This window comes from Panulirus ornatus, chromosome 10 (assembly GCF_036320965.1).
Source record: "Panulirus ornatus isolate Po-2019 chromosome 10, ASM3632096v1, whole genome shotgun sequence".
NCBI classification, from domain to species: domain Eukaryota; kingdom Metazoa; phylum Arthropoda; class Malacostraca; order Decapoda; family Palinuridae; genus Panulirus; species Panulirus ornatus.
The window spans coordinates 6,342,766-6,366,500 of NC_092233.1; the positions used below are offsets into that span (position 1 = coordinate 6,342,766).

General features: G+C 48.8%; 1 protein-coding gene across 6 annotated transcripts in view; it reads left to right on the forward strand.

The window, feature by feature from the left end:
* LOC139750751 (uncharacterized) overlaps nucleotides 1–23,735 on the forward strand; it is a 266,162-nt gene that overhangs the window by 167,126 nt on the left and 75,301 nt on the right. For all 6 annotated transcript variants that reach the window (XM_071665457.1, XM_071665460.1, XM_071665459.1 and 3 more), the window contains exon 2: nucleotides 3,079–3,858. In XM_071665457.1, coding sequence (XP_071521558.1) covers nucleotides 3,118–3,858 — 741 coding nt within the window. In that variant the 5' untranslated portion in view covers nucleotides 3,079–3,117. The remainder of the gene's footprint in view (nucleotides 1–3,078; nucleotides 3,859–23,735) is intronic.

Below are 23,735 nucleotides of genomic sequence, written 5' to 3' on the forward strand. Positions count from 1 at the left end.
TGCCACATGTACCTGTACCCTTAACTGTATTGTGACAGCTACAGTACCCCCATCTTCGTATACAGTATCACTGTATCTCTCGCATTGACCATGTGGCCTGGTGGGCGCCTAGCGAGTGAACTGTGTTTCACCTTGATCGCCAACGATCTGTCATCGGCGCCTCTCGAACCTCCCTCGCCCGTGACGAACCTCTGCGACATCACGTACACTCAAGGTTATAAATGCCTCTGTTTTGACAGGTCGTCTGACTCAAGGAGTTGGCCAAGCGGCGAGAGGATACCCGGGGCCGTTGTACTTAGATCGACCCTCCTCAGGTGGCGTACATCACGCCTCATGGCCTATATTTAGCCTCTGTTGAGTGCCCTACCCCACTGGTGTTCAACCAGGTCCTCTCCTCCTCCCTCCCTCACCTGGCCAACTCCCGTACTGCCCTGCCTCACTGATCCTCAGCCAGGCGTCTCTCTTACCCCCAGCCCCTCTACCGCCTTCGCCTCACTGGTGTTCAGACACGAACCCCAACCCCTTTGTGAGTGCCCTACCTCACTGGTGTTCAAATAGGGCCTCCTCAACACTACTGTCTTTAGTGCTGTGTTCTGTAGTCCCCCAACCAACCCCCCTCCCAAAGCCAGTCCTACGTGACACAGATGGAGGCCTCCACTCTCCTACCCCACCTACCATCCTTGAGTCCTCTCATCTTGCCCTGGTGTTAGAATCCTATCAACGAGTCCTAATGCGTCTAACACGGGTACGTAGACCCCAAACCAATTCAACAACTGTTGGAAGTCATTGTCTAAACTTGACCAGACCAATTGATTCCTTCCATATGCTCTCGCAGCGAGACCGTAAAAGTTATCATTGATAGTGGAACTTTCTTGGGAGTCATAATGCCCTATGTGCTCCGTCCCTCCAGAGCACAATACTCCCGTTCCTTCCCTCAGGGAAATGTCACAGAGCCAATTTGAAAAGTATTATCACTAAGACGATCTTTTTCGGTATCTTTTTCTTTTTTCTAGTGGCTGATGAGGCAAAGTTCAGAGGGCACCACCTTAGGCGGTGGTGTGTTCACAACCCACACCTGGCCCGTGGTAGGTCGGTTCACAGCCCACACCTGGCTCGTGGTAGGTCGGTTCACAGCCCACACCTGGCCCGTGGTCGGAAAGGTTCATAGCCCACACCTGGCCCGTGGTAGGTAGGTTCACAGCCCACACCTGGCTCGAGGTAGGTCGGTTCACAGCCCACACCTGGCCCGTGGTCGGAAAGGTTCATAGCCCACACCTGGCCCGTGGTAGGTAGGTTCACAGCCCACACCTGGCTCGTGGTAGGTAGGTTCACAGCCCACACCTGGCCCGTGGTAGGTAGGTTCACAGCCCAATGTTTTGCCATGAGGAGGAGGTTTACCTGGCCCCTGGTGTGCAGGTTTGGAGAGAGCCACGCCCAAACAATTGGTTGTGGAAGGCAGGTTTGAGGGCAGAAAGCTAGCGTATGGTTGGTGGGATCTGAGCCTAACAGCCGGCCCCTAGTGGGTAGGTTCAGAACTCACCACCTGGCCTGTGACGAGTGGGTTCAGATCCCAACAACCCACCGATATCGGGGAGGTTCAGAACCTAGAACCTGGGCCCAAGTAGTTAAGATCAGATCCCAACCCCTTAACTTAGCACGTTCATAAGCTCAGCCCAACACATGATCATTATTCAGTTAACATATGAAGGTGAAGATTATAAACGGCGAAAGAAACTTTGCTTTTACAGATAATGGAAGTCTTGTTTCGATGCTAGAAATTCTTCTAGTCTGAGCAGATGCTTCATATGCACAAAAGGACTGGCTCGTCTGTGTGTATGTAGTGTCGCTCCCACATATGTCTCGTCCAGCTTTACATATTTACTTGGCCGTGTGGAACCCTAAAAAAATCTGACATAGCAGCCTTTCCAGTCGGACCTTGAAAATTGACCGACACCCCACAAGTCTCACTCATTATTGGTACTTTTTCCTTCTCCTATAGATATTACTCCTTTTTCGGCTAGCTGCTTGCGCGCCTCTGCCAATTGCTAAACCCTCTGCAGTACTCGGGAACCCACAGCTTCACTGGTCAAATTTTGGGCGTTGACAGCTTAGGGGAGAACTATTGTGATGTCTACTTTTTCCCCTACACCGCTTAGCTTTGGTAACTTTACAAAATAAAGCTCTCTCGTATCTCTTTCCTTCGTACCTGTCTATATTCATCTGTTATCTTCTTATCTTTCGTCTCAGACCTGGCCTCGATGAGGAACTTGTAACATAACAAAAACTAAGGAAGACTTTGTTTGTGTAGGCGTTCAGTCTGCAAGGGACGTAGCCATATGCCCCTTACACGAAGCGGCGGCGCCTCGTTGCACGACAGTCTATCTTGTATGACAAACCAGTAACAACAAGCCGTTCACATCTTCGCTGGGGCTTGATCCGGAGACCCAAGGTTCCTTGGACCAAGAAGTGGATAAAGATTGAGTGAATTCATTTCTCTATCAAAAGAAGAGAGCTGAGAGAGAGAGAGAGAGAGAGAGAGAGAGAGAGAGAGAGAGAGAGAGAGAGAGAGACTAGATCTTCCTCCTTTCTACAGGATGTTTTAATGACTGTTCTACAGAAAAGTAACTTGTTCCATGACTAGGAATGATTATAGTAACCTTGACGAAGGAGGAATTTGGTGTTTTTTATGAAATACTTGTCGTGGCAACACTACGGTGGATAGTAGATGGTGTTTCGTACGCATGAGTTGTCATGGCAACACAATGGAGGGAGCGACAGGTGTTTCTTATGCAAGAGTTGACATAGTAACATTACGGAGGTGATCAGGAGGAGGACTTACCGTTGTTTCTGTTACAGGTGTGTTCATGGCAATACTGGTCTAGGAGGAGGACTTACCGTTGTTTCTGTTGCAGATGTGTTCATGGCAATACTGGTCTAGGAGGAAGACTTACCGTTGTTTCTGTTGCAGGTGTGTTCATGGCAACACTGGTCTAGGAGGAAGACTTACCGTTGTTTCTGTTGCAGGTGTGTTCATGGCAACACTGGTCTGGAGGAGGACTTACCGTTTTTCTGTTGCAGGTGTGTTCATGGCGGGCCGGCAGTGACCGAAGCCCAAGGATGCTGGGCAGTCTGCTGGCGGCTGCCATCTTGGCCCTGGTGGGGCTCGCCTGCGCCCACCCTGACGGCGACACGATCGACGCTGTGGATGTGGGCGTGAGCAAACGAGACCTTGAATTTAACCAATATGTGCCAGGGTACAGGATGCGGGGGGAGCCGAGCTGCGAGGAGCTGCGGGAGATGTGGCGGCTGAGCAAGAGGGAGGCACGACGGGCCACTTCCACCAACCAGCTGCCCAGGAACCGCCCTTACTCCTACGGCAGGCTCGTTGCCTTTGCACCCGACCCCAACGCCAGGCCCAGCACGACTGTGTACGGCAGCAAGTGGCACTACCCTCCGGCCAAGCCCGCCTCCTCCAGCTCACCACATAAGGACCGCTTCGACGACCTGCGGAGAATGCTAAGCATGGGAGACCGCCGGGGCAATTATGAGAAGCTGCAGCGGAAGGTTGCCGCGATGCGGGGGCCCGGCCGCTCCTCCAAGGGGAAATACGACGAGCTGCGGAGGATTGTGGCCCTGGAGCGTCAGGAGCCGAGGCCCGTCGCCTTGTCCCTCCGTGCGCCAAAGGAAACGTTCCAGCGCAGCTCCAAGACGCGCAGGGAGCCCGCCGCCATGTCCCCCCGGACGATGCGAGGCTCCACGCAATTCAGCCAGCAGGGCTTCGTAGGCCCACTATTGCCTGCAGACTCCAGAGGCTCCAGCTTCACCCCGTGGCAGCCACCAGCGCCAGACCCAGCCATGGTGAGTGTTCCGACTTGGTGCTTACCTCCTCACAACTGGTGATCTTCCCTCCTCCTTCTCCAGCCAAGCATCTGACACTTTCCAGTTTGGTACTGAACCATATTCTTCCAGATAGTAATATCCAACCTTCTAAATAGCTTGTATTAAGCCTTCCACTAGCATTGAACCCTCTTCTTCCAAGCGAGTATTCAACCCAGGCCTTTTGATTGACGTTGAATATCTCGAAGTTTATAGTCATCCTTTTTCCCATCTGCTGTTGTATGATTCTCGAACCTTTTTGCTCAGTGTTCGTCTCCAGACTTTGTGCTCGGCCATCTTCCCCAAGCTAGGACCCATCCCAGCCTTTCCACAATGAGAAAAAGCCATGTCTCCCTCAGGCTTACACCGCCAGGTGGATCAAACAGACCTTGGCTACTTCACCTTGGCTACTTCACTTCGGCTGTTGACAGCTCAGTTGCAGTTTGGTTGCGACAAACATGGATGGTATTACGCGCGTATCATCATGACAAGTGCATGTCAAGCCCTGGTGCCTGTGTCGCCAGTCTCTGTAACAAAGGCTCTGAGTATGAGTAGAAGGACTTACTTACGGGGTGCAGAGACGCCTCGCCATATCGTGGATATCTGGATCCTCGTCGAGGGTAAACCTTTAAGATGGAATAGACGAAAGGACAAGGAAATGCAGATGTAAATTGCAGCTCCACACCTGCCCTCACACTTGCATCTCTATACCCAACACTTGCCTTGAACCGCTGCTCTATACCTAACACCTGTCTTGACCCGCAGGTCTTTGCCTAACACCTGCCTTAACCTGCAGTAACTTGCCTTAACACCTGCCTTAACCTGCAGTGGTACACTTAGCTCAACACTCGGCATCACACCTGCCTTAACGCCTGCCTTCACTTTGCAACCCTAACTCTCTTAACCTGCGCTAACAGTGCCTCTGTAACCTGCTACACACACACACACACACACACAAACGCGCGCGCGCGCACCAGTCAATCTGCAGTGTTGATTCTACTTCTCCCCACCTCAACCTTACAGTGCTAACACCACGCCTCCACCTCAACCTTGCAGTGCTAACACAACACCCCCACCTCAACCTTGCAGTGCCAACACAACACCTCCACCTCAACCTTGCAGTGCTAACACAACACCTCCACCTCAACCTTACAGTGCTAACACCTCACCTCCACCTCAACCTTGCAGTGCTAACACAACACCTCCACCTCAACCTTGCAGTGCTAACACAACACCCCCACCTCAACCTTGCAGTGCCAACACAACACCTCCACCTCAACCTTGCAGTGCTAACACAACACCTCCACCTCAACCTTACAGTGCTAACACCTCACCTCCACCTCAACCTTGCAGTGCTCACACTGCACTTCCCCCGTCAACCTCCTGGGTCCACACCACATCCTCCTCCTCCCACGTCAACTTCCCAGCACTGGACACCCGTACAACATCCCTTCCCCCACACCCCCTCCCAACATCCATCATCAGTAGTGACACGTGCCCTCCCCCAACCCACGCACCCACTCTCCTCCCCCACCTCAAGCTACAAGATCGCCCCCATATCATGTAGTGTGACCTTCTACCCCCCACCCCCCACAACTTGACGCTCCCACAGCATCAACACCGCCGCCTCTCACGACCAATTCCCGCCACAAGTCAAAATCTCATCTCGTCACATTGTAGCCCAATTGTACCGACCTAAATCAAGTTATTAAGTGAGTTACACAGTGGGTAGAGAGAGGGAGAGAGAGGAAGGATTGTCTCCTCTAGTTGTGGTAACAGGGGGGGAGGAGGGTGATAGTGGTGGTGGTGGTCTGGTGGGAGAGAGAGATCCTTGTGGTTGTGGTGGTAATATTATAATGGTGGTAGAGGAAACGGTTGTTGGTGATACTGGTTGTAGTGGTGGTATGGGGAGGAGGTGGTGGCACTGGTGATGTGTTTGGTGGTGAGGAGAGGTGGTGGTAGATGATAGTGGTTGTAATGGTGGTAGTGATGATAATTGTTAGTGGTGGTATTGGTGTTACAGTGTTGTCAGCTGTAGTTGTGAGATTGGTGGTAGTAGGACTACTTGGTGGTGGTTGGCAGTGGCGATGCTGGTAGTAAGATTTATCCAGTAGTGGTTGTGGAGATGATGGTACGTGATAGAGACAGTTGGTAGTAGTGGTGGCAGTTGTGGTTGTGATGATGGTGGTAGGTGGAAGAGATAGTGGGTAGTAGTGGCAGTTGTGGTTGTGGTGATGGTGGTAGGTGGAAGAGATAGTGGGCAGTAGTGGTTGGGGTGATGGTGGTAGGTGGAAGAGATAGTGAGTAGTAGTGGCAGTAGTGGTTGTGGTGATGGTGGTAGGTGGAAGAGATAGTGGGTAGTAGTGGCAGTTGTGGTTGTGGTGATGGTGGTAGGTGGAAGAGATAGTGGGTAGTAGTGGCAGTTGTGGTTGTGGTGATGGTGGTAGGTGGAAGAGATAGTGGGTAGTAGTGGCAGTAGTGGTTGTGGTGATGGTGGTAGGTGGAAGAGATAGTGAGTAGTAGTGGCAGTAGTGGTTATGATGATGGTGGTAGGTGGAAGAGATAGTGAGTAGTAGTGGCAGTACTGGTTGTGGCGATTGTGATAGAGAAAATCACCAGTGGTGGCAACGAAGGGTGTGATAATAGGTGGCAGAGACAGAAGTTGTGGCAGGGGTGGTAGTGGTGATTGATGGTAGGTGGTTGAGACTGTGCTGGTAGTGGTAGGGATGATGTTAGATGGTAGGGATAGATGCTGGTGATGGCAGTGGTAACTCTAGTTGGTCAGGTCAGTTTGCTAATAGTGGTAAGTGACCATATTGTTGGTAGGAATAGTTATTGGTGGTCATGGTAGGGAAGTATGGTTGTGAGAACCATTGTAATGCTGGTAGTGGTTAGTAGTTACTAGTTGCGTTAGTAGTAATGTTAGAGGTAAGGTCTATGTAGTCTTAATGTTAACATGATGTTAACTTAAACCTCATTGCTATTAAAAACTCGACCAGTTTTAACATTTTTAATGTTGCCCTTACTTTACTGGCACTAAGGCAAACCTTCCTTGCCTTATTATACTAACCTAAGCTATTTATCGTTTCCCTTAACTTGCCCTCCACTAAACTGTCGGGGAAGTTTCTAATTAGCTGGAGCCTGCGCTAACAAGCCATAATGGGTTATAATGATATGACGTTGTCTAACCGGCCGTAAAATGGCCTCATTCTACCATAGACTTTCCCTCGTCAGGGATTGGTTGCCCTAATCTATCTTGCGCCGTCTTAACCAATCCTACGCTACCCTAACCTATCCTGCGCTACCCTAACCTATCCTGCGCTACCCTAGCCTATCTAGCGCTACACTTCACCTATCCTCCGCCACCTTAATCTCTCCTACGCTTCCCTAACCTATCCTGTGGTACCCTACCCTATTTTTAAGCTACCCTAACCTATCCTGAGCTGCCTTAATCTATCGCACGCTACCCTAACCTATACTACGCTACCCTTGCTTATCCTGCGCTACCCTAACTCCTATATGGATATTTCAAGGAGACCAAGTATACCTTTCTGTATGTGAGATGCCTTTGTACAAGCTTTAGCTTATCGTGTCGAGCAGTAGTAAGCTGTTGTGCTCAGTAGTGCTGTCGACGTAAGGCGGACGTAGATCGTTCTGACGTGACGTATCTCCACGTCTCGACTCCGTCGAGTTATCGGTAATTAACACGTCGGGATGAGTGATTCCCCTGTCATCATACTTGACTCTGGCGTAAATATCTCAAGGCTGAGTCCTTCAGATGTATAAGGAACTGCTCATCTGTAGCATCCTGGGTCCTGTAGTGCTGTTGCATCCAGCATCCTTCAGTCCTGCAACCAGCGTCCTCCACCCCCAGCAGCATCCAGCCTCCTCCACCCCCAGCAGCATCCAGCCTCCTCCACCCCCAGCAGCATCCAGCCTCCTCCACCCCCAGCAGCATCCAGCCTCCTCCACCTCCCAGCAGCATCCAGCCTCCTCCACCCCCAGGCAGCATCTAGCCTCCTCCACCCCCAGCAGCATCCAGCATCCTCCATCCTCATCATCCATCGTCTAGCTGCACCTCGTCTCCTGAGATGCCATGTATGGGACTAGGGCCAGAGGGAGATTGCCGCTGATAACATTCAGGTCTTGTGATGGTGGTAGCGTGGCCCTCAACATACACCTTCTGGGCTGGAAATGGAAACCTCTCGAGACATTAAGTCGTTCTTTTCGACTCTGGTATATTCCTCTGTAGCTCTCCGTGTCTCCCTTCTATTTCCTAAGTCCCTTTCTGGTTTGCTGTGTCCTTTTCGTCCACTTTTCCATAAATCTTCTCCAGTTTTCCATGTTCCTCTCCAGTTTCCACGCCCCCCTCTGTAGCCTTCCATATCCTTTTTCTTTTTTGAAGTCTCCTTGAAGTTCATCAGTGTCCCGTGTCGCTCTATATTTTCCCGTGCCTTTAGACGGTTTCATGTCGCGTTATCCGTCTGAGGTCATCATGTCCTTATCTCATTCCCCAACACAGTCTTCAAGTACGACCAGGAGTCCTTCGTCTGTCCTCTGCGTTGCCCTTAGTCTTTCTCCCTCACCGTCTCCTAAGTTCTCGTGACCTATAATTTCCTACATCAATTCTCGAGTATTTTTGATCATTTCTTCGTAAAGAACATTAAAAAAGAAATCGTTTTCTTGTGACACGAAACGAAAAAGATCTCCATTGTCTTTCCCACTTCGAGATACCATTTACGAGTGTTTGTATCGAGTGACAATATTGTTATGTGACCTCTTGACAATCGGTGACACGCTTAGACGCCAAGACCGCGGGAATAAACAACTAGGGTATGTCTGTTGTGTGACGACCCTCGTGAAGGCTTAACTGCCTACCACCACAACGTAGGTAAACAACCACCCTCAGCAACCCATCGTGGTCGTTAGACTCCCGCCAACTAATATGGTTAGTGGATTAGTTAACGAGATGAACACGTTGTTAGGGTTGCTTATCCGCCCGGAGTAACGAGGTGATAATGATGCATCTTATGGATCCTCTACCGTAAGATGATGATGATGATGATGGTTGTAATGTTGTAGATGGTGACTGGAATATTGATAATTATTGATAAGTAGATAACGAGTGTTATTTATCAATGACAGTAGCAGCTATAACCATCGTGATGGTAATGATAATTAGGGAAATTTTCATTATCTCGTTTTATTATCACTGTTGATAGTTATTGCAATTATCATTATTATAGAGGGTCATACCAAATGCATTTCTCTTGAGGCCAGTAGTTTGTGTAATGATGATGAGAATGTAATGAGAAAGGCCTTTGACCTGGCCCTGGTCAGGTTTAAGGTCACTGGTGTCACGGGTGTAATGAACATAGCTTTGACCTGACCCATAAAAAGTAGGTCAAAGGCCAGTAGGGTCGAAAGTATAATGAAGACGAAGTAGTGCTGAACATGTGGGTGTAGTGAAGATGACCTTCGACTTGACGTGTAAGGACAAAGTTAATTCAGGGGTTAGTGTGTGTGTGTGTGTGTGTGTGTGTGTGTGGTTAGCGGAGGATGGGTTTAGCCCCAACGTCTACCACTCATACCACCGCCACACTCACTGTCTGCCCCTCTACCACTCACACCACAAATAATCAATCATTGATAATTATATATAATTAAAACGTGGCTCTATTTTATCAGGGCAAATGTTTATCAGTTGAATTCCATTGCTCATTCTACAGCCGTAAGGCCTTCTTCTCCTCATGCGATGACACCTTTTTTGATCGCTGCTGGTGCGCACTTGACAGCTGTAGGAGATGCCTCGCACGGAACTGTCAGCAACTGCTCACAGTCGTGTCGTTCGTCTTACAAACGTTGCTCTTCTGTGTGCACTCGTAACGCAATGTCGGTTTTCAGTCATCAAGTACAATGACATAAAGCTCCTCCAGCAGAGATATCTGCTGATGGTTTAATCCACCTGATTAGCAGAGAGTGAGATAAGCAGTCGAATGATAAAATCATCCAAGTTCCAAGAGCACTCACAGGGAAGGGCGTCCAACTGGTTTTAGACAAAAGGGTTCAAAGAGTTCCTTCTACAGGAGTAACACTGCGCTGGTCAGGGTAGATGGAAACTGTTGGTGAGGCGGGGGCAGGCGGTAAACGACCTAGACACAATTCATCACCTCATCTCTCGGAATCTTGTATACACGAAGCGCTGGTTAGGCGAGATGCAAAACCCCACAACATTCACATGCACTGAAACTATGAGGAAAACTTCACATGCTGCCTTGACCTTCAGCTACAGCTGAAGGTGATGCATGTTCATATGCAAGACACAGTGTACATATAATACCAGGATTGAGGTGATATAAGGGATAGTTTAAGGTGTCGATACAAAACGAAAGAATTGTTCATTGAAAGTCACAAGGATTGAGGAAATATCGTTCCATGGGACCCCGTGACAGTACTGGTCTTCGAGGCATACCCGACACGAAGGAAAAATTGGTCAGAACATAAATGGACGCAGTTAAAATAACGACAATGAACCATGTTGGCAAGCAGGGAGCTGCAGCAGACTGGTGCTGGAACACAGGGGCAACGTAGATGGGCCATCATGGGTGGAGTATAGGGGAGTATTGGGTAGACGATGCTTGAACACAGAAGGTGCGGTGACTGGAACATAATGGGACGATGTATGGGCACGAGAGTGAGGGTAGTTGCACGTTAGTGGGGCACTGGAATCCTCAACCAGTAGGAGGTTTTAGGACATAGCTGACACGGTGCATGGAGAGCCATCAAGTAGGAGACAGCACACAGGAGACAGAATGGATCATGATGGGACACAGGGGGAGTACTGACAAGCAAGAAAGGGGTCGCAATTCTGAGAACAGGATGAGTGGACGATGATACAGGGCGCAGGGAGCACTAGCAATGGTGGTAGATACAGGGGTATAGGCAGAGGTGGATGGAAAGAGTCGGGGCGCAGGGAGTAGTGGCTAGTAGGTGCTAGAACACAGGAGGTAAGGCGGATAGACTATTTAGGATGCAGAGAGAGGGAGGATGGTGGAGCTCATTTGATATACCATTTGGAAACTCCCTGGTATTCTTAAAGAGATGTCACCCGAACAGCGCTGGGGTGAGGAGGGCCATGGTTGAAGTAAGGGCTGGACTCGAGCGTCAGTGGATATTCAGAACTGCTCCTGACGAAGGATTTAGGCGAACCACACCGAACTGCTTCAGGTTAGTTCCCAACTGTGTATCGCGGCTGAAGGACCATCATCCTCAGGTGGTGAGGGGAGAGGAGAAATGCGGAGTGGTGGGTCCCGGCCCCCAGTGGACTTGGAAGGGGAGGCATTGCCGCCATAACGAGCGTAGAAGAGAGATAACCAAAGGGGAAGGCACTACCCGAAGAGCTCATTTCCTCCCCTGCATACAACGCTGCCACGAATTGAGGATCGCACTCCCACAGATTACGGGCGGGTTTCGAGTCGATAACTGGGAGAACTGGCGAAGCGGACGAACTATCTAGCCAGTGTGGTGGAAACATGTTCTTACGTGATGACCCTCTCCAGCCCTCCACACACACACACACACTCGGCCTCTGCAATACACATTTTTGTGTGTGTTGTATGAGTGTATATACGTGAGTGAACCCACATAGGCAATGTATATACGTTAACTATAAACACACAACCTCTTGCGCGGGGTCATCCCACACACCAGTTCAAGATAGGGGCGCCACGAGTGTACATGATCTCCCTCACAATACCACACACTATACTTACACAAAGCGGCCAGCGAACGAGCGAGTGGTGGCACGTATTAGTAAAGCGTTTTGTGGCCGATAGAGTCGCCTGCCTGGAGACCTGTATTGCGAGGGAGGGAAGATATACTGGTCTTGCGGAGCCGAGGAAAATGTCTGTTTCGTGACAATTTTGGACATAAAACTTGGAAAGCTGTGTCCTGTGAGGATTACGTAAGGGTCTATGTTGTAGCCAAGGAGGGTATGACCACTGATCAGTTACGAGTGTCGTGCGCGATCTCTGCTCCCCAGTGAATGTGTTTCCCTACAGCGTTACCGCGCCACAGTGGGGAAAGGTAGCGAGTGAATTAGAATTGCAGATGGCATGCGAGACCTCTGCAATATGAAATACAAAGGTAAGCATAAAGTCGGCAGAAGCGACAGCGCACTCTCTCTCTCTCTCTCTCTCTCTCTCTCTGCTGCCAGTCACGTGACGACCCGCTACATCAGTCTTTATTTTTGAGATGTGGACACAGAGGTTTGCTTCGGTCAGCCATTTTCCCCTACAGTTGTGCAATACACTGGAAAATGAGAAAATTTATGGGTAAAATGATTATAACAATAATAATAATAATAATAATAATAATAATGATAATAATGATAACAATAATAATTAGCATAGGTTGCGTAGGCGGGAGAAAGCATTGATTCAGAAGGGTAAAATGTTACGTAGCGTATCTGATAGATTTCTACGAGAGATTAAGTCTTAGAAAATAAAACATTAATATTAGATTGTACATACTTGGACTCCTTCAAGAAGGCCTTCGATACCATCTTCCACAGATGACGTTTAAGTTGGGAGGTCAGAGGAGAGCTACTGAAATGGACTGGCAACCACCTAACATGTTATAGGCTGGCCAGCAATGATGACTTAGTGGGGTTCTTTTGGGCACTCAGTATTTGGGAACCATTACTCTTTCCTCAGTGATCATCTGTCGGACGAAGTGGAGTCATATTCAGATATGAGAGTGTTGAAGAAGCCATGATTCTATTAAGAGATGCGAAGCTCCAACGACAGTGAAAGATTACAAGATGCTTAGATGCTTCTCTGGTCGTACGAGAAAGGCTGATGAAATTTTGAGACTAGAAAATACAAAGTCATGGAGGATGGAAAGAGATTCATTCGGACGAGACTGTGTGGTACTCTTTAGCTGGAACCAGATGACGAGACTCGTCTTATGAAAGAGACCAAAGAGTCAACATCGCGTCGTAGATGTTCCAGAACATGTGCCAAGGATCATAAGAGACAAAATGAATATTTTGGGTCACGTCTCCTTGTATTTAAGGTATATAGACAGTGATATGTTTAGGAAGATATACACGACGTACTTTCAGTTGGAATATGCCACAGGAGTCTTATGTCCTCATTTAGAGAGCCACTAAGAGCTGCTGGAGAGGGTCCATAGGGAAGCAACAAGAATGGAACGAGACCTGACTGGAATGAGCCACTAAGAGATGAGGGAAGCCTTTGATCTGCCCACGCTGGAAAAAGAAGGAATAATGGGAGTCACATAACTACACATAAGTTTCTAAGAGGCCCTAACGACTCTGAGCTAGTTCCCTGAAGCTAGAATGGAGTCCAGGCGGATAGGGGACAGCGAGAGGTTAGACAAGTGTAGGGAGGGACAGAGTTGTGGAGTCCTGGAACACGCTGAACAAATACGAATGTTAAAAGATTCACAAAATTGAATAACAAAAGATCATAAAGGATAAGAGATGGTGACCCACGAATGTGAATCCTTCGCCCCATTTACACAAATAGGTCAGAACACTACACGCAGAAATTGTAGTCCGAGAGAACAAAGAACATAGCCTGATTGTCATTCGTGAACTTTCCGGTTGTTCGTGTCTTCTTTTCGTGCTGTATATTTCCCCCCCAACACTAACGAATGGACTTCCTCGCAACCTCTGCCCCCTTACCTTGCTGTGCGTCGGACTAACTCTCCGTCCATGGAGAGTCAATGTGTCGTTCTTTGTGACGTAGATGCTTTGTCCCTCTCCAAGACCAGGGTAGGCTCCTCGACTGTGTACATACATACGAGGTGAGTTTCTGTCACCACAATCTGTGGGTCTTTGTGGGGTCAGAATGTGGTAATAATAGTCCCTCTGTCTTGACTGTGGTCCCATAGGCCGGCGGGGTCCGTGAAGCGTGTCAGGCCTCTCACTGGCTGACAGCTGAAGCGACCTTGTCACTCAGGAGCTGACAGCTGACAATCCAGGCACAACTGTCAGTCCAGCAGTTTATGGAGGGAAGGAAATGTGGGTCAGTGCCTCGCGAATTGCCACTAGTGTCGGCAGAACAAACGGGAGGTTCCTGACGGTGCACAATGTGACATCTGACACGAGATGGTTACGGGAGGCTGGTCTGAACCAGAGGAAAAAATATAACGGAGAAAATGTGTGACAGTGATGGTGAGGGTGGAGGGAGAGGGGGTTTAAAGTGGCGTGTAGATTGTGAGGGGTGACGGCGGTGTGGGTGCAGGTGACAAGACTGGAATGGTGTGGGTGGAGACGACAAGGCTGGGGCCCGTGTGGGAGGATTTGACGAGACTGGAATGGTGTGGGTGGAGGTGACAAGACTGGAGGCGGTGTGGGTGGAGGTGACAAGACTGGAGGCGGTATGGGTGGAGGTGACATGATGGTGTTTAGGGGTGATGATGATGAAGACTGGAAGCGCCTGGAGGAGAAATGAAGGAGTACCGACTCCAGGAAGATAAGAATGACTAGAGATGAGAGAGAGAGAGAGAAGAAGGATGATGAATAGGTTCCATGAGAAGACGAGAGACGATTAATGGGATGTAGTTGTCGCAAGAGGTTGACCTGCCTTAGTTTTCCTGACGCGCGCACACCCTCCCTCACCAGCGTTCGCCTAGGAAAGTTGAGCCCAAAATAGCCCTTCCATGTATATCAAACAATGCCAGTGGAAGAAATTATGACCTGGGAATTTTTCAACCCCTTTTTTTAAGAGGTCAAAGGTTACCACCATCAATCAAAATATTGTTTGCTACTAATCCACTTCAGTCCACCCAGTTGATGAAGCTTAGTAGAAAGCAACTTTACAGCAAGTTCCATACACTGTCCAACATATGGATGATGGGAGACATGGTCTTACGATGCTATTTCCTTACTGATCAACATACTCGAATCCCAGCTGTTGCATGATCGTGTATCACAAGTGTTCCTTCATGCCTGAGGTTCTATGTTTTCCCAGGCTACTGAACTTGAAAACGTGATCGGGAACCGATGTCGTGGCCACCGACCCGATTACAATATTTATAGTGATATTGGCAGGGGGTATATTTTCTCCCCAGGACACATTGGCATAATTTATGGCTTTATGATCCTCCTCCTCTTCTCGTGAATCCATGTTTGGCTGGTCAACCTCCCAGCTGGAGTATAACATGTGTCTCTGTGTTTATAATTGCCTCGGGATCCCATTCATGAAAGGATCTCACCTCTGAATGTAGTCTTCAATCTCTATAAAAAACCATCACCTATCTTCATCTTTCTCAGCCTTGCTTTACTGTTCCCTCCCCTCCCGCCACTGATACAGACTGGTTGGGCCTACTTACCCCCTTTCCCATCCTCAAATGATGAAAACACACACACACACACACACACACACACACACACACACACACACACACACACACACACACACACATATCTGTGGGACTACTAGATGTATGTTTTGGGGGGAGTGTCAACACCTCTGTTGCCCCGAATTTGAGTGTGTGTGTGTGTGTGTGTGTGTGTGTGTGTGTGTGTGTGTACCTACTTGTGATAACGTATCCTTGAACATGTTGAAGGAATTTTGCATTCATATTGCTCAGTATCTTATTTTCTTATATAATTCATTTCTTTTTATTTTCATTTTTATTGCTTTCTGGTTCTGTTCCAACTTGTTCCATGGATCTGTTTACCCTCGATAACATCACTATTTTGTGTCTTGAACCATACGATCTGGTCGTCTCATAACTTTAACCAGGTTTTAAGTAACTATTCTTTTAGGGTACAACGGATTACATCTCAAAAATAAAGTAACTATAATCTGACGTAAAAAGTAGTTAAAAAAACGCAAAAAATGAGGGAGAGAAAAGCCAGAAATGATTTAGCTTTACAAAAAACAAATGGTGAGGAAAAAAGAGGGTCAGAGAACACCCCAGACGAACGGTGAATGAGGAACACTGAGAAATATGAGTGAGGGAAGCGGCCGATAAATTTGAGACTCATTGTTGGGGAGAGCCCCGTCGCTGACGCGAAATTACCAGCCCCCTTCCTCCATAGACCGGCACCCACATGGAGGTGCTGCCATCCGGAAGACGCCTTTCCCCCTTGTCCACCCAGGGGTGAGTCTGCAGGGGTGAGGGTTTGACGAGTACGTGGTGGTGGGGAAGAGATTTAAGGGTCTTGGTTGGGAGGAGGAGGAGGAGGAGGAGGGAGGTACTGCTGACGAAGACGACTCCCCTTGCACTAGGCGCTACCAGTCTCTATACGGCCACTTCCCTGACGACCTTCAGGTGAACGAGATTTTGTAGACTTGGCGTCCTTCTGAGAGGTGCCCTCTGGAGCGCTTCCAGCGATGGGGTCCATCCGTGTGTCTTTGTATGTACGTCCGCACGGCTCCTGCTGGTGGAGGCTGAGGCGACACACTCGCTGGGGAGGAGAAGAAGGAAAAAAAAAAAGGGATATTATATGGTTAGGTGTTTTAGGCTACCAGTGCCTCGCTGAGGGAGGGTGCGATCATGATAGGAGTAGAGTCTTGAGGGGAATGCGTGTACGTGTGTGTCTGGGCTTCACCGGGTGTTTGGCACCTCAGGGTTTCCCTGGGGTATTCAGAACCCATAGGCTCCACCGGGATATTCGGGTCCCATAGGTTCCACCTGGGGTCCTCAGAGCCCCTGAGACCTCTCGAGGGGTACTCAGAACCCATGAGTTCCACAGGGGATACTCAGATCCCAAGGGCTCCGCAGGGGTACTCAAAACCCATGGGTTTCATATTACGTCAGAGCTTCATCTTAGCTCTCATCCCTAAATCATTCCTTCTTGATCGACACAGAGATTCTAAAACCCTATATGCACATATTCAAAGGTTGTTCTTATAAGCCATGAAAAATTTGCGTTCGAAGTCCCGATCTGTTCCACGTAGGTGGCGAAAAGTGGAAGAAGAAGACGTTACGAAACATTCTTTAACACCGTTGGCTCCAGGGGCGTCCTTCTCCTGAATTTAACGAACACAGAAACGTTCCTTAACACCGATGGCTCCAGGGGCGTCCTTCTCCTGAACTTGACGAACGTAGAAACGTTCCTTAACACCGATGGCTCCAGGGGCGTCCTTCTCCTGAACTTGACGAACGTAGAAACGTTCCTTAACACCGATGGCTCCAGGGGCGTCCTTCTCCTGAATTTGACGAAGTTATACGCGACACTGTGTTTTCGAGGCCAATACAGCAACCCCCCCGGGGGGGGAGCGATCCGGCCAGAGGAGAATATTAAGGTTCGATTCTATTTATTGGGCTGCATAACAAGGTGGATCTTTATTGATATCTGGCGTGCGTGAGGGGCAATAAACGAGAAGATGTCATTCTCACTTATTCCACCACCTCCCCTCTCTCTCTCTCTCTCTCTCTCTCTCTCTCTCTCTCTCTCTCTCTCTCTCTCTCTCTGTCACCTGCCCCTCTTCTTTCTTTCATTCTTTCTTCCTTCTTTCCTTCGTATACCTTCCTTCCTTCTTTCTCCTGTCTCCCTGCCTTCCTTAGCTCTCCAGCGTGTGCTTTCATTAGAGACAGGGCGTCTTCAACCAGACGGCTTCATTCTGCTATCAAGCGCTGGATTCATTCAACCGCCAGACCGGTTCCTTCTGCCCTTCATTCATTCTGCCAAGACATATCGTGCCCTTCATTCATTCCGCGACAATATATGGTGCATTCATTCATTCTACCGCGATATATAGTGCCTTCATTCATTCTGCCACGATATATAGTGCCTTCACTCAATCTACTAAGACACATAGTGCCTTCATTCATTCATCCTCGACATATAGTGCTTTCATTCATTCTGCCACAACATAAGGTGCCTTCATTCATTCTGCCATGATGCAGAGCTCTTCATTCATTCTGTCACGACTCATAGCTCTTCATTCATTGGCCAGTTACCTTCCATCTCTTACGATACGTAGTGTTTCATTCATCGACCAGACCGCTTCAGTCTATCACGTGACGTAGGCATTCTTTCATCGACCATATCGCTCCATTACGTAGTGTTTCATTCATCGACCAGACCGCTTCAGTCTATCACGTGACGTAGGCATTCTTTCATCGACCATATCGCTCCATTCTGCTGCCAGACCCCACATCACCTTTCATTCATCGTCCGAACCAATTCATAGCGACGCAGTGAATAGCCATTCATCCGTGGACCAAGCAACTTTAAACCTGAAGCGAAGCATAAACCTTCATTCATCAAGCGAACCATTTCATCCCACCAGAACACATATAGCTCTCTCTCTCTCTCTCTCTCTCTCTCTCTCTCTCTCTCTCTCTCTCTCTCTCTCTCTCTCTCTCTCTCTATCTATCTATCTATCTATCTATCTATCTCTCTCTCTCTCTCTCTGACCGAGGGAAAATCGCTTCATTTCCCGCATGAAACATATCCTCTTCATTCATCGATGAAGTTGGGTCACTGTGTACTGGATACATTGGCCTCTTCATTCATCCACCAGATTCTTTCATTCATTCATCCACCATTGCTATTCCTTTCCCATCCACCATCCACGCTTGTCTATACCACACTTATTCTTCCATTCCATAACTCTTCCACCATCCCACAACATGTTCTCTATCCCACGGCTATCATCCCTTTCTACGAACCTTACGAATGTTCCTCCATCCCATCAAGATACTCCCATCCCACAGAAGTCGCTATATTCCAAAGGTGTCCCACCATCCCACAACCATTCATGTGTTTCTCACCTTTCCCTTTCCATCTCACAATCTTCCCTCCATTCCACCGCCATTTTTCCCAGCTCGAACTATCTCCCTGTCCTTCAACCATTCCATCGTCTCACAACTGCTCAAACATCTCAACCCACCACCCACAATCACCCCTTTCATCCAACAGTCAGGCTCTATCCCACAATCTTCAACCATTCCCGCATCCAACAGACTGTCAGGCTCCATCCCACAACCCACAACCATCCCTTCATCCAACAATTGGACTCCATCCCACAATCCACAACCATCCCTTCATCCAACAGTCAGGCTCCATCCCACAACCCACAACCATCCCTTCATCCAACAGTCAGGCTCTAGCCCTCACTCACCCCACTATAACATAATCTTATTTTCGGAGGGAGCCATTACCATCGTCTGAACCAACGTCTTCTGCTCCTCCTCCTCCTCCTCCTCCTCCGCCTCCTCCTCGACGGCACTTGGAGGAGGTCTTGAAATACCCGGGGCCATCTCCTGATGGCGATGGGTGGGAGAGAGAGACCTATTTATAAATCACTATTTCCTCACGTCCCTCCTCCCATTCACCTCAGCCACCCACAACTCTCCCACTATAGCAGCACTTCTGGCCATCCTACGTACCTCGTCCCTGGGGGGGTTTAGCTCCTTGCTGATGTCCTCGTTCCCTGAGGTCTTTCCGATCTCGTTCTTGATGTTGTTAGAAGGCTTGGAAGTACTCGAGGTCCGCGGTCGTGTCTTGAAGCTCTTCTTTGTCTTCTCGACAAATTCATGTGGCTTGCTGGAGCTCTCTCACTCCTCCAATCACTTTAGACGACACTGTTTGGTGACCTCCTGTAGACTTCCTCTACCAGCTCTGTATGCGTCTTGAGACAAGTGACCAAAGACTCTTACAAAATTGCGGTCGAATCTAAAATTTCTCTTCTAATTCTTTATCTGTGTACTTCGATGCTGTTCTTCAAAATTATCGCTTGGGTGATAGGCTGGAATAGACATCAACTCTCTGAGATTGGGGTAAAATAGATATCAACTCTCTGGGGGTAAAATTTTTTAGAAAATTTATTGATAAGAATTGAAGATTGTCTATTGTTGTTTGTGAATCGTCGTAACCCTAAACAATCTAAGTTTCTCATGAGTGTTCCATTATTCGCTGGTGTATCTAGGTGTAATTTTAATGCATTTGAAATGATCATTTACATAGATTGTATGCTTCCCATCATCATCCCTCGCTCCCATAGTGTTGCTCCCATCATCACCCTTCCCTCTCTGTCAGTATGCCCTCCCATCATCCTCCCTTCCTGAGTATACATCCCATCATCATCCCTCCCTCCCTCAGTATACCTCCCATCATCATCCCTCCCTCCCTTCCTCAGTATACATCCCATCATCATCCCTCCCTCCCTCAGTATACCTCCCATCATCATCCCTCCCTCCCTTCCTCAGTATACCTTCCATCATCCTCCTTCCCTCCCTCAGTATACCTCCCATCATCATCCCTCCCTTCCTCAGTATACCTCCCATCACTCACCTCCCTTCCCTCCCTCAGTATACCTCCCATCATCCCCTCCCATCCCTCCCTCAGTATACATCCCATCATCCTCCCTCCCTCAGTATACATCCCATCATCCTCCCTCCCTCCCTCAGTATACCTCCCATCATCATCCCTCCCTCCCTCAGTATACATCCCATCATCATCCTCCCTCCCTCAGTATACATCCCATCATCCTCCCTCCCTCCCTCAGTATACCTCCCATCATCATCCCTCCCTCCCTCAGTATACCTCCCATCATCCTCCCTTCCCTCCCTCAGTATACCTCCCATCATCATCCCTCCCTTCCTCAGTATACCTCCCATCATCACCCCTCCCTCCCTCAGTATACCTCCCATCATCCTCCCTCCTTCCCTTCCTCAGTATACATCCCATCATCCTCCCTCCCTCCCTCCCTACGTATACATCCCATCATCCTCCCTCCCTCAGTATACATTCCATCATCACCCCTCCCTCCCTCAGTATACCTCCCATCATCCTCCCTCCTTCCCTCCCTCAGTATACATCCCATCATCCCCCCTCCCTCAGTATACATCCCATCATCATCCTCCTCCTCTGTGTCACACTGGGTAAGTTCAAGGCTACCGACCTCTCTCCCTCCTGTAAGGCTATAGCTCCCTGTGCAATCTCGCTCGCCTGATGTCGAACCTTTTCGAGTGAGATTTATGTTTATTCGTGTGGAATGACCCAGGCTGGTGTTGCGCACTCCGGAATACATACAGCAAATACGATATTTTTTCCAAGGTATGTCCTTGTTCGTGGACTTAAAAAAGGGGCAGTTTTGGTATTAACTGATGGATGATTGAAACTCATGAACAATGCGATGTGCTGGTTTGATGATAAGTTCGATACTGTGTCAGTGTCTAAATCCTTTCCGATTCCGGTAATTGGTTAATGAGTGCTTTTGTCGGTTTTTTTTGTGTGTCTGTCTGTCTGTCTGTGTCTTTACAGCCATTTATCTTTATGCAGGTAACAGGAGAACATTCTTTATACGCGTTCATTACTGCGTTCACATGATTCACGGCATAAATCTGGCATCACTGCAGACTCGAACGCCACAGTCTCAGTTATGGCGGGAACTGAAGACGAAAAAATGCAACACAGTAGCCATCTTGCTAAATCCTTCTTGCTTCAAGAGACCACAGGATCGGATTCCCTACACATACCACTACCGAAGCTCTCTTCTCACCTCATCTATACTCCTTGGAAAGAACATACAGCTTACATGTACAGCTTGTCGAACCAATAAGTGTGGAACACGATTCAGGAAATACTGAAAAGGGAACCCTTTCCGTCATGCGAGAATTATTGCCCCGAGTGGGAGGCCTTTGGTGCGCCTTGAGGTCTCTGTGGCCGACACGATAAGAACGAAATACTCGTTGTCAAGCCCTCAGCGCCAGGGCGCCCAATCCGGGGAGCCATCTGGACTGAGAAAAATTCAATAATCCGTCTATTACACTTATCAATACAACCTAATTTTGGTGTCGACGTCTGTTGCTCGGTCCCCGCCATTCCAAAACTTCCAAGGTGTCTGGCCCAGATCTTCGAGAATTTCGGGTCCTTTGATCGCCAGCGTCGCTGATCGTCCCGTTGGCCAACACTCCAAAAGGATTTTGCCTCTTAAGGTCTGTCTTTACTGGGGTTATGTCTGTCCAGATTGTGTTGACTGACTAACACCTTCGGTACTTCGATGTTCCCGTGTTGGTCTGGCGGACGTCGTGCAAGAGAGGGACTTCGAGGTCTAGAGGTAGAGGGAACACCTAGTATCTCGATGGAGAAGGACCTCGAGGAGTGTAGATGGCAGCAGGATCCATCCCATCGTTGTAGGGACACAGAGGATGCGACACAGTCTTCAAGCACAGGTCCGTGGCCGTTCCTTGGGTGGGACACAGACCTCCCTAATGTTGGTCTGTGTAAGTCCATCGTCGTACCATCACTGTCTTGGTTGAGACGTGGTTCCTCAGGGTCATGGTGCTGAATCATGGGCGGGAACACAGTCTTCAAGAATTAAGGCTTCATCAAGCCAAAATCCCCATTAATCAGTTTCGTTAAGTTGATATCCTTATTACTCTCCTTCATCAGGCCAATATCCCCATTAACTTGGCTTCGTCAAGCTAATATCCCTATTATTCAACTTCATTAGGCCAAATTCCTCATTAATCCACTTCATGAAGGCAATATCCCCATTATTCAGCTTCATGAAGCTAATAGTCCAATTACTCATCTTCATTAAGCCAAATTCCCTTGTAGTCAACATCATGAAGTCAATATACCCATAACTCAGCTGTATCAAGTCAACATCCATGTTAGACAACTTCATCTAGCCAATAGCCACAGTGATTAGCTCCGTCATTACCTGTTTGCTCGTCTGAGTGTAATGCCATTGGCTGATCAGGCACCTTCCAACGTGGGGCCCATATGACAGCAGGTTGTCAGGTCCACTTGTGATGGCAGAGGTGGCGCACACTCGTAGAAACAGACAGAAGTGGAGAGAGAGAGAGAGAGAGAGAGAGAGAGAGAGAGAGAGAGGGAGGGAGAATGGTGGAAGACGAAACAAAACAAGAGAGGTAAACTTAGAAAATTGTTCTTCAAAAGATTATTCAAGTTTCCCCTATTCTCGACGGTGCTTTGTGAAGAACGCCCCAGCATGTATCTCTTAGGCAGGGGTCGTCAAGTAGGCAGAGGTGTTGGTGTGTGTGTGTGTGTGTGTGTTGTCAAGGACCCGTAGGGCTCAGCGAGGGATGGAGTCCCTCCCGTTCTTCTCAAAGTCGAGCTGTGTACCTCTCGTTGGCTTCCCCTCGCCACAATGGCACCCGGGTACGTCAGGCGTGACAGAGGCAGCGTCGGGGGATGGTGTCGAAGTGAGGGAGGGAGGGAGGCGGTCAAACCTGGGGTGTTGGGACGGTCTCAGGGGGAATGGCAGAGGGAATTGTCGGCTGGTGACGTGGTGCTGGACTACCTCGACTTGGGGGAGTGGGAGACTCGAAGACCTCTGCTGCGGGAGGTCCCCCAGCCACGTCACTATCCCGCGAGAGTTCCCACTCAAGCCACCATCCCTAGGGAGTTCCCACCCAGGCCACCATTCCTTGGGAGTTCCCACCTTACCTGCTATCCCTAACCTACTATAATCTGTCACTCGGGAGTTCCCACCTCAGCCACAATCCCTCAGGAGCTTCCACCGTGGCCGCCGTCCCTCGGAAGTTCCTACCGACGGTCGTAGTCCTACAGGAGTTCCCACCTGCCTCACTGTCCCTAGTTAGTTCCCAGCCTGGCCACCGTTCCTCGGGAGTTCCCACCCAAGTCGCCTTTATGATGGGAATAACTTGGCCAATGGTCGACCTAATACCGCGGAAAAAAAAATCCTTATTTATTTTTCTTTACTGAAGGACATTTTGGTCTCTTTACTGCGATGCGGTCAAACTAGTTGGATCAGGGAGGGTTCCCTGTTCATCTGTCCTATATTTTCTTCGTCTACGTTAATCTTTTCCATCTTTCTTTAATTATTCTATCATTCTGTTCTTCTCTCCATGTTTCATTCTCCGTTGCTTTCGCGAAC